Below are 16,633 nucleotides of genomic sequence, written 5' to 3'. Positions count from 1 at the left end.
TTTATTTAAAATTGCAGGTGGTATTGGGGCTTGTTTCGGAACACGTTTTTCTACAGCTGGTTATTTGAACATTTGAATACAGATGTGGTAAAGGGTTTTCCCCTTTAAGTGCTAATTTCTGTTTGAGGTTCTTAGATGAAAGAAATTGAGACATTATCCATATATAAAATAAAGTGTTTTCAATCTGCCTGTGTATGCTGAATTCCTATTATGCTCTTAAGACTTAGATCTAGCCTCTAAACCTCTGTAAGTGGGAGAGGTGTAGTGGAAGAAACTTCTGCCTAAATTTTAATGTAGCAACTGGCAGTGTTACCACATGGGTGTATTTTTAAGTTAAATAGTTATATACAGTCAGATGAGTTTGTTTCCTTGGCAGAGGTACTTCAAAAATCTGACAAATAAGTTGGAAGATTATTTTATTCAGGAACTAGATATCATGTTAAGGTAGTTAAGTATATTTAGGACAAACCTGGTACAAATTGAAACTTTGGAGGTCGTGTCTAGCCCTTGCACCTGTGCAGTCATATTTGGCCTCTTAAAATCGTTGCTGGAGCGGGCCTGGAAAACAACAGCTATGCAGGACGAGCTGGTTTCTTTGGCAGTCTTGGGTATTTTGTTATGCTGCATTTTGTGCCTGTGTGATTGTATCGGTTATTTTGACATACTTTTGCAAACAAGAAAGAATGTGTGTTTTATCAGTGGATGCTACCAGCCTCTTTACCTTGTAAGGGTAATTCAGGAGAAGTCCTTGTAAACTCAACTTTTATTACAGACCCTTTCCAAATGAAATGAGTTAATGCCAGAAGAAAGTGTGCGTGTGTTTGTGTTTTGTTTTTTTTATGCCCCCAAACACTGCCACTTCCAAACTGGTTATAGAGAACTGAACAAGGGTTTGGCGGTTGCGTATAGACTGACTTGCTTCATGCACAGATTTGGGGGTGGGGGTGGGGGTGTTTTTTGTCTTGCTTTTGCTTTTTATTCTTAATGAATTTGGACTATCCTAACTACATTTGGTTTTCTGTCTGGGTTTACAGGAGGTAATGGAAACGGAGAAGGTGGTGTCAGCATTTCCTGTATCCTGTTATCTTGTGCTTTTTACGGATGCTAAATTAACTACGCACTGAAAATTCACTAACATTTGGATTGTATTTTGACTTATTCTAATTACAGATTATTCATTAGAAGCCAAAAATTATGCAGCAGTTTTCCATATGCAGTTCTCCATGGTACTCAGTTAAAGACTTTGTACAAAGTGCTCTACTCTCTTGTGTTGCCTTAAGCTTTGTTTTCACTGTGTCAGACTTCTGTGTCAATGACATGTTGCTACGCTGGAGAAATTGTATGGTTTGGGGTGGGGGGGTTTGATCATCTCAGAGGCTGAAACAAGCATGTAGTATGTGAATTATCTGGCCTAAAACTTAGGTTCTAGAGTACGAGCAATTCAGAAATTGTAACTACAAATTCAGGGATGAAGTGCTGCATAGGTGTAAACTATGCGACTGTGTTATTTCATCATTTACGTACCGATTTCATCACTTAGGCATGTCAGGTTGAATATGCATGATACATATTTAAAGAGAGTATTTTTGGAAAAAGGATATGCATCGCCTGAAGGCAGTACTTAAAAATGAAAGGTAGGGGAACATACTAGCCTACTTGGGTGTACTCCATGGTGGGGAACTTGCGTATGTGGCATATGAGCCCCCATGCTTTTAAGACTGTGAGTTTGCAAAAGTTTTTGAATGTGCGATGAAGCTAGAAGTGGATGTTTTGTAGTAACCTTTGGCTCCAGTTAAAGTCAGTTTCTTTGAAAATCTTTGGGGGAACGTTGTGGAGTGTTGAAGTCTGATGATATTTTTCCTATTAAGTTCTCAAATGGTCTTGAATTGCTGTCATTAAAAGATTCAATTAATATCATAGTGCAAGTGTTCGGCTGATTTGTGAAGAAGAAGAAGAAAAAAAGAAAAGCGATGTCCTGAAGATACCACTGTATTTTTCTTCTGAAACATTGGTACCAAATTTGGCAAACAAAGAGAGAATTATTTGGGGGAGAGGAGAGACATATCTAATACTGGCATTGTCTGTTTTAGCAGGTGGTTAACGTGAGCAGTTGTCAATGAATAGTTTTCAGACATGATGGCCGACCAGCCGCCTCCATTAGAAGCAACGCCTATATTGAACGAAGTGCCACTTCTACCTCATATGGTTAATGGGGACAGCATACAACAGGCAAGTGATCCGCTGTGCTTCGCTTTCAAACACGTCATGTCATACTGTGGTAGCAGGGAGGTTGACATTCAAGCACGCTGTAGAAAACGGAGCAGGTAGAAAAGCTGTTTGTTGTACAACTTGTATGATGGCTGAAAGAAGAGAAGGCTTGGAATAAAGCATCTGTGATATCGATACTGCGATAACTGCAAAGTTAGAAGAGCATGTGGCTCTCAGCACTGATATTGTCAGTAAAATAGAAGTGCAAATATAATGTCAGAAAATCATTCAACATTACTATAGTGGAAATATGAAAAGATTGCAGATTAAAAGGAATGTTTGTTATACGCATGTGAGTGCTTTAAAATTAAACTACAAAATCAAAGAATAAAAGGGAAAATGTAATATACAGATTTAATAAAGCACTAAGGTTTTGAAAGATCTTAAAGCGTATGTAACATAATCAAGATTAGCAAATGGCTGCAATGCTCTAAACCAATAGGTCTATTGCGGGGAAATGTAGAGAGGAAAGACCTTGCCCTCCTGAGATTAAGTATCTTCATTAATAATTACAGTGCACTGGTGAAACCTGAGTATATTTAGTTGAAATGTTAGCATTTTATTGGACACGACCCTTCACAAGTACCTAGTATGATTAGAAATACAGACAGAAGTGAAAGCAAAATGGTTTGACTGAAGCACAAGCTTGTGTGAGCTGTCAGTAAACTTGAAGTGAATTTACTGTTTGGCGGTAGAAGGTGAGTGCCTTGTACGACAAACACTGGGATATCTTCCCATCTTTTGGAGATAGACTGTCAGTGCGCTCAGAAATATTACAGACATCCTGACACTTTAACACTGGGTATCAATTTAAGCAGCATCTACCCCCAGCCCTAGAGCAGCTTCAAATGTGACTGGTCCTGGTAGGAGAGAAAAGGGTTGTTGTTCGGTTTGTTTTAAATAGCTAAATAGCTGTTGGCTGGCTGCGATGGGACAGAGTGCTACATAATTCACTGAGGCTCCCGTTCCCACCAACAGTTGAGCCAGATGATCTCAAGGTCCCTTCCAGCCGGGGCTGTTGTAGGATTCTGTGATAACAAAACATAAATTTGAAGGCTTTATGTGCCTGGAGTTAACTAATCATTTTTTTGAGGCAAGGGACAAACTCTGCCCGTTGCTTTAATCTGATCAGGATATAACTTCGTGTCTGACAGTAATTGAAATAGGAACTAAGGGGTTAATCCAGTAGGAAAAGTTGCGTAAAAGTTTCCAGAGGATAACTGCCATGTGAGTGATTCTGAAGGGTAACAGCAAAGACCTTGGCATATTTGCATGTGCAGTGGATAAACAGGGTAAAGCAAAATAATAATGAATTCTTGAGGGTCTGACAGAACATAAATGAGGAAAAGTTTTAAATGAGATATCCTTTACTGTGTAATTGTTACAGATGAGGAAGGATCATAGTATACTTGCTTGTAAAAATAGCCTTTATTTAAAAAAAAGTCTACTCTGCGTTTTTCCTTCAGACTTTGGAGAGAAAAGTACAGTGACTGTGTTTTGAAATAAGTAAAGCTGTAGTCTTTAAGCTAGTTCTGAAGTTCTAGCATTAGCAACATGAAATTTTAGACACTGACCAGTGGTGAGGTTGTTCAGGAGCTCTTGTTTCACGTTACGCAGGGGAAGAGATCAAGTAGATCTAATTGGAGACCGGCTCCATAGCTCTGTTTGTATATAGCATGTCTTGGTATAGATCAGTGTGTAGAGTACCAGCATTTATTGAATGATCCAAAGGATGGTGACAGTCACTGAAATTTTCAGAGCCTAGTGGAGACAATTTGCAATCAGGCGAGGTTTAAAAAAAAGTTTCATCTTAGTTGCATGGAAACCGGTATTTGGAGAGTAGATTTTGTAGACTGATAGACTCCAAGATTTATAGTTGAATTATACTGGAAATAACGAGTAAGTCTGTCTAGTGAAAATCTTCATGGGACCGGCAACGTGATTTCATATTGATGTGCCAAGGTTTCCCCTTCTAGCATGTCTGTATATAAACAGCCACATCCTGTTGCCATCCCTTGGGTGCTGAACAGAGACACTCACTGCTCTTGTTTGTGGCACCTCTCTCTGGAGAGGAGAGGCTTCTGAGCCAGCCTCATATTGGAAAGCTTGCTTTTAAGTAGGATATTAACTTAGAAGCTTTATTAATGCAGATGATTTTTCAATTTCTTTGGTGCCATAGAGCATAGACTAATTATAGAGTCTGGTACTGTGTCTTTTGTTTTAGAAATAAAACGTGTGCTGTTTTGCCAATCACTGCAAACAGGCAGATGCAGCACCCAGTTTATCAGTTTCAATTCACATAAAGTGTAAGTTGGAAGTTTTTCTGGAAGGGTTTCTTGTTCTGAAAAAACTTCAGCCATGGAAGGCGTGTGAATAGAGGATAAAAGCAAAAAGCTGACCAGTGCTTTGAAACAGCTTTTGAACTATGTTGATCCCACTAGTTCCGAAATGGTCGCGTGGGACACGCAAAGGTGATGGCATATCTGACTCCCAGCTCTAGTCTATCGTCTAATGTGGCTTAGATTGACTCATCAGAAACATTCAAGCTTCCTGGAAATTTTCCTTGGTGGGAAGTAGATAGAACTGCGTTTGCTTCATTAATTATACTGAGTCATTCCTCTAAGACATGGCCCCTTGCATTCCTGAAATTCCAGCCTCTGAACTGCTCTACAGCCCTGTGATTACACCACACAGCTTCCTGAACTGTTTGTGAGAACTTCAGTTAATTGCAACGTGTTCCGAAGATCTGATACGTTCTGAGGCTCTGAATTTCTAAAAGGATCCTTTTCCTGCCTCGGAATTTTCTTGCCCTTGAAGATGAGACTTGCTGTGAGGTTTTATACCTGCCGATGGAGTCGTGTCTCCTGCTAGTGTCCATCCCCAGCAGCTGCTGTTCGCAGCAGACCTCATCTTTCCTGGTTCTTTGTGCTCTGGCACAGCGCTGGCCCATTGCTGTCTGTTTCCTTTAAACGATTAACATCACTTCTCTCTCTACTCCTAGAAATTCGGTAGAGTTGGAGTCATGAATTTACTTATGTACTGAAATGATGGGTCTGCTTAAGTATCAGCATTTTAATTATGCCATTTTAGAAAGTATTATCTGCCCTTCTTGTGGAACCATAAAAAAAAATTACTGACTGGCTGGATGGCCTTTTTAGGGATTTTTGGTGTTTTACTTACGTCCAGAAGCAAGTCATCTACCTTGAGTAAAATTGCCTCCTGCACCGTGAGCTCACAGGTGAAGGGTCTGTGTTCACATACGCTTCTACAGCCCCTGTTAAAAAATAAAAGCTAAGATTAATACAGCAGCGTGTGGAAGCTGCAAAAGTGTTAAAAGGCGTTTAACAGTCTGCTCCTTTGAGTTTCGTTTTACACACAGCAGTTTAAAAGTAAGAGATCTGTGCAAACATCAATCTCTTTCTGTGCCACAGTTGCACGCTCAAGAGCAGAGGGAGAGGGAAGCGGGAGACCTAAGCTGTAACGTCAGTAAACATGGGTGCGTTTGCACTTAACCTTCTTAAACGTTGGCTGGAGAAACGTGCTTTGGTTAATGCCAGCGTAAGCTACGTGGCGAACTCTTGGAAAGAGTGAGTGGAATTGGTCAAAACACAAAGGTTGAATGAGGGACCACAAGATCTTTTTTAAGTCTCAATCTTTTCCATGATCGTTGTGTTAATGACCAATATAATAGAATTGAGGTGTACCTAGTAAATCTGCAGCTGATATGAAATGGGAGGAATTGCAAGCATCTTGGGAGCCTGAAGTTATTTTAATTACTAGAAAGGTAATCTAGAAAATTACAAGCACAAAGGACTGTGTTTAGGGAGTCAGCTTATCATAAGGCTTGACTGGGGTTTACAGTGGTCCTTCAGAAGCAGGTCTGCCAAGGGATGGATAAAGACTGCAAGTGGAAGTCATCAGCTTGTCAAAAAAAAGGCAGAAAAAAAATCCCTAAAGGATTTATATACAGGGTATGGCATCTAAATCACAGAAAACAGTCTTTTCTTTTATGGGTGGTTTATTCTTTATTTCATTGGTGGCTAAGACATGAAGAAAGGGTTCGAGTGGAGGTAGGGGGTGTTGAAGGTAGATGATAAAATCTGTAGTGATGAGGGAAGTGAAACTGTGGCGCAGGTGCCTGGGGAGTTGATGCCTGGGAGGTGATCTCTTCAGGCCTCATCTACCTGATACAGGTGTCCTTTCATGAATAGTACAAGAATATTTTGATAAAAACTGAAAGAAAATCATACTTTTTTGAGTTCCATAGCTGGTTTTACAAACATATTCTTTCCAGTTCTACATTGGCCTGCCTTTACGTGCTAGCCCCATTCAGGGTGGAATTTTGACTGTAAACATGCAGTTCTGCCATGGCCAAAGCCCTCATTTTACTGGAGAATTAGACCTGTGCCGGTATAATATAGTAGAATCTCAGTGCAGAATTCCTGTGGTGATGCTCTCGTGTTACAATAAAACTGAAGCACGTGCTGTGAACGGGGTAGAATGAGGCGTGATCGTTTGTGCTACCCAACACAAGGGTAACGATGCTGTAGACAGCCTGAAGAACAATTCCGGCAGATGTCCACGTTGATTTGCATGAAAGTGAATGCGATCGTGTCCAAGCTGACCTGCAGACTCTCACTGTTAGTTGTATTTTTCCAGCTACAGGTTTACACAAATGTGAGGAAAATACACGTCATCTTTCAGGAGCTGGAGAGCAGAGGTCGTAGGCATGACCTGCTTTACCACCTCCTCTGCCCTCCTTCCACCCCAAAGGACTGCATGCTTCATTAAGTAAGCATCAGAGAATATATCGTCAAATACATATGAGCATGCTATCAGTGAAAAAACATGGCTGAGTTTTGGGCGAAGCATCTCTTTTTTTTTTAATTTGTTTTTCCTTTTATTTTCTTTTTTTATGTGTGTGTGTAGTCCTGATTTTGCCAGTTTAGCCCTGAAACTGAAATAATCTCATAGGCAAAGCTTAGAAAGCAAGTTGAATCTTAGGTAGTTTATTGTTTCAGTAAAACAAGAAAAAGCAGAGTGAAAATACTGAAAATAAAAGCTTAGTTAATTATTTTAAAGATATCAAAGGAAGCACCTCTGGTAGTAATCAGAGAAAACTACTGATGATGCAAAACTAATGATTTTATGCCAAAGTGTGAAGAAATTTCATTCTACCCATCAGTGTTTCTCATCTTGCTCTTGCACTAAGGTTGCTGAAGTTATATTGTTTTAATCTAACTTGTGGGTATAAGGAAGAGATGGAGTTCCCCCCACACCTGGTAATTTCTAAAATTAAAAAAAATACCTAACCGCCCCTTTTGTGTTTTGTTTTCTACAGGTTATTCTTGTACAGGTAAACCCAGGTGAAACATTTACAATTAGAACTGAAGATGGACACTATCAATGTATTCAAGGTAAAGGGAAAACTGAAGTACTGAATCCAACGATTTTGATTCTGCAAATGTCACAGAGTTGCTACCAGCGCTTGTTTCTGTAATGTCGCATGTGTTTTTATATATCCTCTAATGTAATGAATCTGATTTGTCAGTTTGTAGCTAAAGCACAGGTGTGGCAGTGCTGGGAGATGGCCAAGATTCGCTGCATCTCTGCAGACTTTGCTGCTGATTTAGAAAAGGCCGGCATCTCAACCGTTTTTGTAACGCTCCTTGAATAACTCCTGAGAATCGTAGCATATGAATTTACATGGGATTTAGTCCACACTAATCTAAATAACTCTAATAGACACCATGAGAGCTCGCTTTACTGCAAGGTAGTGGCGTTAGCAGTCTGCTGGTCTTGAGGGAAGCATTGCTACCCTCTGTGTCTGGCTACAAACTGCTTTTTAGCTTCTGGGTAAGTGACTGAACTGCAAGTCTGAGTCAGGTCAAAATATTTCCTGTAAGTCAAGTTGAATTTATCAGCACTTCCATTTTTGGAATATTTTTCACCATTTCAAATGATATTATATAAAATGTGTCCATTCTGCTTTCATCAAATCCCAGACAGGAACACTTTCTTTCAGCTTGATGTGAAAAATAATATATTGTTATTTAAAAAAAAGAAAAGAAAACAGTCGGTAGGCCAGCTGTCAGCTTTACTGTAGTGCCAATGTTGTTGCTAGAGACTTTTAACTGTCACAAAACAAGAACTAAAATTTATCTGTGCTTATTTCTGTACAGTTAAAGGAATACTGTTGGCTGTGTAAGCGTGGTGGTTGGAATAAACCTATCTGTGCTTTTTGTAGAGTAAATGTACAGCCATACTTGCATTCAGCAATATTATCTAAAATTATGGGTGCTTCCTGAAAGCTATTAAATCATACTTAATGCGTATTTTGAATGTGAAAATGAGTTATCCATTGGTGACGTAAATTGCATTATTTTTCTTGATGGAAACTTGGTACAGTCACTTTATTTTTTAAACTTGCAGTCGTAATTATTTCAGTTTCTCTCCTAACTGACTTTTTAATTGGGTAGTTTAAGCCTTGCTTCTAAATCTACTTGTCTAAAAGTAGTTCCATAAATACAGAGTTGGGTGCGGTTGCTGGCTTTTCAGGCGCCAAAGTGAGCCACCACCTTTGGAAAAATAGGTGTCTCGAGTTTGTAAAAGCCTCGCTTGTTTAAAAAGTGGCACCTTGTTACTTCTCAGGTCCAGCACATGTTCCTATGATGTCACCGAATGGTTCGATGCCGCCTATATATGTGCCTCCCGGTTATGTATCTCAGGTAAACTTTTAATGTATTCTTATATCTCAGTATGTTTGTGGGTGTGGCTTTTTAACAAGGCTATCAATTTTTTTATCTGGAACAGCTGTTAAAAGCATTTCTCATTTTTTCCGTTGAACTTACCAACTATTTAACTTTATTGTAGGCTCTCTCACCTTCTGCTCACTTAGGAAAATTTGATCTAGTTTTCAGGATTTTTTTCACGCTACTGCTAGGCAGTAAAAGATCACTTGTAGTAAGATAGCCGATGGCTCTGAATGGGCTGTCTGTGGAGCTCCATTAATAGGATCAACACCTTGATTTTCCTTCAGCCCTATTTTCAGGGTGAAAGTAGGTTCCTGGGTTGTACAAACAGAGTGGACCGCAGCCTGCTAAGCGTCAGGACTGATGAGTACGGACGGTGCTTAGCTCTGGTGGGAACATAGCTGGGGCAGCGCCAGAACGAACGCGTCCCGTGCATACTGTGGGTACGAGACTCCTGTTTCTTACGTGAGGTTATGTGGGTCGTATACCAGTATCGTTCCCTCTCTCATCCATTAGGTCTCTCTTGTTTTTTCCTGGGCTGCATAGATATTTCTTTTTAATATCTTCTCTTAATTCAGGTTTTTCTATTCTAATACAACTCTATTTATCAAAGTTTTCAATGCGCCTTTCTTTACCAGCTCTGATCTCCTTAACATTCAGCAAAACACTCTGCTGTTTTAGCAGAAGTGTGAAGAGGAGTGTTAATGCTGGTGACATGTGCCTCTGAAATAAGCAGGACTCTGGCTTCTCTCCCAGCTTTACTTTTCCATTCTCACTGATTTTCCACTGCTCCGCGTCGTTACGTCAGAGCAGATCAGACCTGCGTGTGGTATTTGAACTGTTATCAGAGATATTTGAAGTTACCAGTTTGATTTACTTTTAAATTAATGCATTTTTAAAGGGAAGTAATTAAAAAACCAGTGTTTAAATTAGGTTTTTCATTTCCTAGTGATGCTCAAAATCAGGAGTTTTCTGAGCAGTCTTGAAAACCCTGTAAGTGTACGTTCTCGAGTTCCTCAGGCACTTGTCTTTTTGCATACAGCTGCCTCTGCAGATTGTGCTTCTGCTATTACAAGTTCGTACTTTCACGCAGACCCTGAAGAAAGATCCCCCAGATAATTTATGCATCAATATGAAATTGAGTCTTCAGTGCAAACAGCATGCAAAGCGCTGGCAAATGCTGAGGTGTACAAACTGAAAAACACATTTGTTCTGTGTTTGCTGACCCATGAAACTAGGAGGCTTGGTTTGGTTTGGTTTTCCCTTGGTCATTATGACGGGGATAGACAAGTTTAAAACCAGCTTTAAATTGGAGCTTGAGTTACTTAAACTGATCTTGTCAGCAGGTGAGACTTTAACTTTCTGTTCCCAAAACTGTCTGGCAGAACCTAGAGATAAGTTAGGTTGGCTTCTGCCTAAGTAGAATGAACTGATTCAGTAGCGGATAGCAGGGACATAGCAACTTCAGGCTGTAAAAGTCGTATTATATTAATGTATCCCTTCTACCCAAAGCTGCCATGTGTTCTTGCTTAATATACATGTTAGAGTTAACATAGCCATCAAAATTTGCTGAGTTTTGACTTGTATAGGTTATAGCATGTGTTATAATATTAAGCAGTGTAACGTAGTTCAAGTCATGCATTTAGGTATACTGATGAACCAAAAAGCTCCCCACGTTGTTTCCAAAGCGAAGTGATCCACTGTAAGCTTAGTCTTAAGTGACTTCTCCTTGTAGTTTTGTTTTCTTCTATTTAAAGTCTGTTAGGAATTCCTAATAATACAGCTGACTCTGAGGTCATCTCACAGCTGAACTCTGTCATAGCAGTTTGCGAGCGGACACATTCTGTTTCCCTTCAGAAGAATAATTTCTTGCTAGTTTGCTCTATCTTTTGCTGAGGAGCTTTTAAAAATGTACTTTTGGCATAAGCAATATTTCAACATCCGTAATGCCTTTTTGGCCAACTAGGAAACGCTACAGTGATTTCTTATAGCCAAACTAAACATGGCTTGAGAGAGATCTTGAAGGAACTAACAGGATAAAACATGGCCTGCTTTTGTGTAAGCGCTTTCTCAAAATGGCCCGAAAATATAAATTGTGTACATTTTCAGTAACGGGGCTACATAAATAAGTTGAAATCGTCTAAGAGCAGTTTTTATTTTGTATTATTTACTTTACCGATTGCATTTTTTAAAAAAAACATCTTTTTTGCATCTCGGTTTTGCATGCCAGCCTGCAGCTGGAACGCGCCCCCCACTTGCATCCACGGATAATATTTTCTGCTGACTACAGGATCCGTCTCTGTTAATACCAAAGCACTGTACAGCCCTGCCTAACAGCGTTTGTGTTCTGCGCTTTTAAAATGCGACTAGGAGGAGATGACTGATGTAGAAGGAAGGAAGCGTAAAGCTGCAGGCTAATTTTAAACCAATCTAAGAAAAATGCCTCATTTTCCTACTAAGACTTGATTAACTTTGAAGTGTCAGTTTGCCTTTAATATTGAATATTTTTCTGTCACTATTTTTTCCCCCAGTTACATTGCTCACACCTGTTCAGTTATTTGAGGGAGAAAACAACTGATTTGTTGCCTGCCTTTAAATGGCATTTAAGACAATGTAGTTTGCTTCTGAGTCAGACTTTGCATTCAATACAGTCTGAATGTTATGCCAGTGGGCTTCTGTATTGTGGCAGAAGAAACAAATTGGAATATGACCAGGTGATTTCTCTGATGCTCAACTCGGAAGCCTTTGACCCAGTCAGAACTGTAGGTGCTGAAAACGTAATCCCTCAGTAAGCAGAATGGACTGTAGCTGCAGTGACAGCGCACCGGTGTAGATGTCCTCTCCCTGTACTGTGAACCCTACCTGGAGAAAGAACCCCATAAACCTCTGCCTCTGTTTGTCTGTTCCACGTGCCTTAAAGATGAGATTAACTGGGCCTTGTTTTACCTCAGTGTCATTGTTTTTTTTTAATATGACTTTTTGTGAATCCCACCCTGGTGTTATTTCTTGACCTTGCCTTCTAAAACCCGTGTCCTGCCCAAAGTCTCTTCTCAGTTTTAAGATTTGGAGAAGTGTTATGGTATGAAGCGTTGATGTATTTTAAATTTACTGTAGGAAAAGCAATGCATGGAGATATAAAAGTATTTCACGTTGGCAGAATTAGACTCCAGAATGAGCCTGTGCACTGCCAGTTTAGGACACAGGCTTAAAAGCGTGCCTGTGCATACATATGCATGCGCTGTCTCGGCACCCTTTTATCCTAGAGTTCAGACACACAGACAGGTTCCTTGTCTGAATTTTCTTAGCCTGTGGCAAACATGAAATGTTTTGACATTTGAGTTGGGTTGGATCATAGTACAAGACAGCAGAGCTGACTTGCGATGCTTTGTGCTTGCCAGAGGCAAGGAACGTGTAGGCAGACGTGCACCACAAATCCGACGGCGTGCAGTGGCTTGTACATCCGATAGCGCTGTCAGTCAGGATGTGGTCTGACGCGGTTCTTCTGACTGTAATTACAAGTCGACTGGGAATTACCCCCCGATCAATTCACGTTACTTGTTTAAAAGAATATATACGTTATTCATAAACGATAGTTGCTCAGCACTTCAGCGTGTGGGCCTCAGCTTCTTAAAGCTGGCTGCCACAAACTCCAGTTTCTTCCAGTAACATAGGCTGGGTTTCCACTGGGATTCATTTCTTTGTGCATGTCTGTGACTGTCTGATTGTGGGTGTGAACTTTGGCATAGAGATTCTTTAGTAAATACACAATATTTACAAGACTGGTTTTGTACTGACGTTTCATTTCTTACATTGCATAACAGGTGGTGGAAGAAAATGGAGTTCGTAAAGTGGTGGTGTTGCCACACTCGGCTGAATTCCATCCTTCCATGCATCCTCCTCCTCCTCCTCCCCATGTGCCACATTACCTGCATCATCACCATGCTTTGCTTCCCCACCCGCCTCACCCAGTGTACCCTCCGGTTCCCGGGACGGGAGAGCTACCGCCCCAGTTCATTCACCAGCATCCACCACCACACGTTTTTCAAGAACAAGGTGAGAGTGTTTAAATACACGAGAAGGCCTTTCACTCGGTGCATTTAAATTGAGACAGCCGAGGTCTGTCAGTAGCTCTTTCACATGCCTCTGATTTTGGTGCTACTTATTAGACTCCCTGAGCCTTATGTGTGTTTATGGGGTGTCTTAAAATATGCTTGTGTATAAGGTATCGTGGAGCCTGGTCTGAAGGCACTCCGCACGTGCGAAATACCGCTGTATAGAGCTTAAATCTTCTGCTGTTCTGTTTTTAAGGATTTAATACAAAAGCACTAACCTAGAAGTGTTTTAATACAGTGTGTATTGTTCGTGGATCCTTACTTTTGTTACAGTAAATGCCACAATGATTGCTTCTACCTTTGTCTAAAATTGTGGTCTCCAAAACTGCTGCCTTTTGTCACAGCCTTGGCATGAAGTTTTTTGAAAATGCATTTGATTTGGTACATTAATGTGTTTTTTTGGCTAGACAGAGTCCAAATATGACTGGAAAGAGAATAAAAATAACATACTTAAACAAAACCCATAGTAATCCATGCTGGAGGGTGAAGTGCAAGTCCACTCTGTATTTAAAAACTGAATGAAGCAATACTTCAGAGGAGGGCTAGGATCACTGCTGAATTAAACCAGGCCATAAGACTTATTATATAAACAAGCGTTTAACACAGAAAGAAATTAAGCTATGTAATAATATTAGACTATTCACTATCTCTCTCTCAAGCTTAAATTGGTAATTAAGCTATTTTGGATCATGTCTAGGGTGAAATAATCAGTAGCACCCAAGCTATGTTTTGAATTTGCTTACGCTTTTTTGAAGATGTAAATGTATGGCTATATTGGGGAAGAAAGGCAAGTGCAAGGCATAATCTTGAGCAGCTAACAAAAGAGAAAAGCCTGAAGAAATACATCTACCAAAAAAACACCAAAAACAGGGAAAACCCCTCCAAACCCTAAACTCAACAAGTGATCAAAAATAAAGTTTAAGAAAAAGAAAAAAAAAATCAACAATTTGGACATGAGCTAAATAGGAATATTGTATTTTATAGGTAATAAATAACAAGAATTACACCTCCAGGTGCATTTTTCTACTACTACCTGATCCTTATGCACATACACTGATTTGAGCCCAATCCGTAAACCCTTTCTCAGGCGAGGTTCCCAAAGCCTGGTGAAGCTCTGCCAGTCAGCAGTGCGATACGTGCGCGTTTCTTGTCAGAGCATGTTGCTCTGCTGCCCAGAGACACCCGCGCGTCACCCGTGAAACTCCTGGGGGCTTTGGATGCACCAAGCTGACGTTATGCGAGCCCTGCAGCTCCATGAACCTACGGGCTGGCAAAGCAAGCGCAGTGAACTTCCACGGGCTTTCAAGTTCTGGTTACTCTTCTAACTTACAGAGCGTTTCTCAGATGTCAAATTGTCCTGAATAATGAAATAAGTTGTTTCTTTGCAGAACCTCGTTCTCATGGAAGGACAAACTTCATTCAGCGAGATGAAAGGAGCCTCAAAATGCAAGAACACCTGAAGAAAAGACTAAAAGACAGACAAGCTAGTGGTCATACTAACAATAAACTTAACAGTCCTCCATCTTCACCACATAAAGTTGTTAATTCTTCCAATGCAACAATGCAGAATGGAAATGGAAAGGGACAGCAAGGGGCAGGAGGACAACTAAAGCAGAAGCAGATAGGAAAAACAAAGGGCAGCCCAGATGCAGAGATGGGAGGTAGGTTGCGTTGAAAGGGTAAAAAAAAATCGAGGTTCTTTTGGAACAGAAGGTGCTCTAAGTCCACCGCAAAATAGTTTCTGAAAAAAATGAATTTGTAGATTTCTTTGGCTACTCAGGCATAGAGAAAGCCTTGAAATACTTTTTGTTATGTTTAGATTTGTTTTTTTTCCCCCCTCTAGAAATCATAGGAATGTCAAGTTTGTTCACTTGAGATTTTTCAAATAAGGCCTTCAGGAAGATTTAATTTTAAACCTTTTGTTTAGTTCTCTGCTTTTTCTGACCTGGGACTGATCAGTAGTCCAAGCAGGGATGACCTGTGGGTACTTCCACAAAAGGCTTCTGGTGCCATTCTTTGCGGTACTTTTCAGATATCCAGGAGTTAATTAACACTTCCAGAAATAGGAAAGTTTGAACAACTGTCTGTCCAGGTTGTTGTTTGATCAGCTCTAATTTCAGTTCAGTGCATGATTTTGCTCCAAGGAACGTTTGAGGTTTTTAATAGCTTGTGGCTATATACATCCATATACTGAAATACCTTGTGTACAATAGCTTTGTCTCTGTTGTTGGTTTGAAACAGTGTCGCTGAAACGCAGTTCCTTATCATGATTCCTTAAATGGTTTGTGCATCTTTTAGTGTTTTGTGTGTGCGTGTCTTAATTTAAGAGGTCTTGTTAGGCTGCAAGGTGTGGTCCTCATCTGTGTCACTGCTGTATTTAACTCTTCGGTTAGGGAAATAAAAGAGAAATCTGACATTGTGTCTTGGGAAGCAAGTAGAGGTGGAAGCTTCTATTCAACTTGTTTCAAGGATGAGAAATACACTGGATTAAAGATTTGTCTTAATACAAATTTATTGGAGGGAAGAAAGTTTTTATTTGTGGGCAGAATAGCAGCCTGACTTGTTCGACATGGACGATTGCAACGGTAGCGGTCAGTTTACAGATGTAACCCTTTTGGTACCTGTAGGTATTTTTCGTGTGCAGTTTTGATCAGGCTTCTCCCAAATTATGCCTAGACCAAGTGTTTTGCAATAGAAATTCAAGGAAAGCACACCCAATAGAGAGAGAAGATCTTATTGTCATTTTTCAACACCTTTCTGTTTTGGAAGAATGTGTTTGTGTTGTCAAAGAAAACCCATTTATGCTCAGATTCAGAAAATATACCCTTTGTGCAGGATGTACTAAAAGGGGTTTTGTAACACTGTTAGTTTTGGGTAGTTCGTGTTTCTACCTCTCACGCAGCCAAAACAAACAGAGGAAATGAACTTTGCACAATAAGTACTATTGTTAAACTCTTAACGAGGCGAACTCCATCTTGTGGTGGCATTTTTGTAACAGACTGGTTTACTCTTGGAGTTTTCGGTAATCTGTTGTGTATTTGAAATTTCAGAATCTGACACTGAATCCAAGAAATGTGATACTCACTTGAGCATTGGCAAGCCAGTCGTAAGTATTGTCCTTAAAATACCATTATTTTCTGTGCATATACTTTCTGTAAAATAACATGTGTCTTATTGATCTCTTCTTTTTTTCGTAATGGTTTATTTAATAGAGAAAATTTATTTTAGTTGTCAGAGCTTATAGCTGGGAAAGGGCAGCCATGCTATGGAAACCCACAGTTTCTAAACTTTCTGAAAATGCCTGACTCAGTTTCCCAGTCTGTAAGCCAAGAATGTGTCCACTGTTGAAGTTGTCTAGTGTATGCAGGGCTTTAGTACCTTGCAGACCAAGGGCGTGCTAAACTAACAGAAGTCTATCCACTCTTGGAACCATCCTTTGTTCAGCGTAGAGGATTTAAGAATATTTGGAATAGAATTTACAATAAAAGATCATCTTTTTAT

General features: G+C 40.0%; 1 protein-coding gene across 2 annotated transcripts in view; it reads left to right on the top strand.

Moving 5' to 3' along the window:
* The window catches only part of LOC142063170 (fibronectin type-III domain-containing protein 3a-like), a 49,414-nt gene that overhangs the window by 15,837 nt on the left and 16,944 nt on the right, over nt 1-16,633 (top strand). Inside the window, exons 3-8 of one of the 2 annotated variants that reach the window (XM_075106590.1) lie at nt 2,094-2,229; nt 7,610-7,685; nt 8,920-8,996; nt 12,842-13,073; nt 14,521-14,793; nt 16,183-16,238. In XM_075106590.1, the coding sequence (XP_074962691.1) occupies nt 2,134-2,229; nt 7,610-7,685; nt 8,920-8,996; nt 12,842-13,073; nt 14,521-14,793; nt 16,183-16,238 (810 nt within the window). In that variant the 5' untranslated portion in view covers nt 2,094-2,133. Of the gene's footprint in view, nt 1-2,090; nt 2,230-7,609; nt 7,686-8,919; nt 8,997-12,841; nt 13,074-14,520; nt 14,794-16,182; nt 16,239-16,633 lie in introns of both variants that reach the window. The other variant, XM_075106591.1, reaches the window with a different exon arrangement.

This window comes from Phalacrocorax aristotelis, chromosome 11 (assembly GCF_949628215.1).
Source record: "Phalacrocorax aristotelis chromosome 11, bGulAri2.1, whole genome shotgun sequence".
Taxonomy (NCBI): domain Eukaryota; kingdom Metazoa; phylum Chordata; class Aves; order Suliformes; family Phalacrocoracidae; genus Phalacrocorax; species Phalacrocorax aristotelis.
Note: the sequence above shows the minus strand (reverse complement) of the source record. Positions and strands in the feature narration are given on the sequence as shown.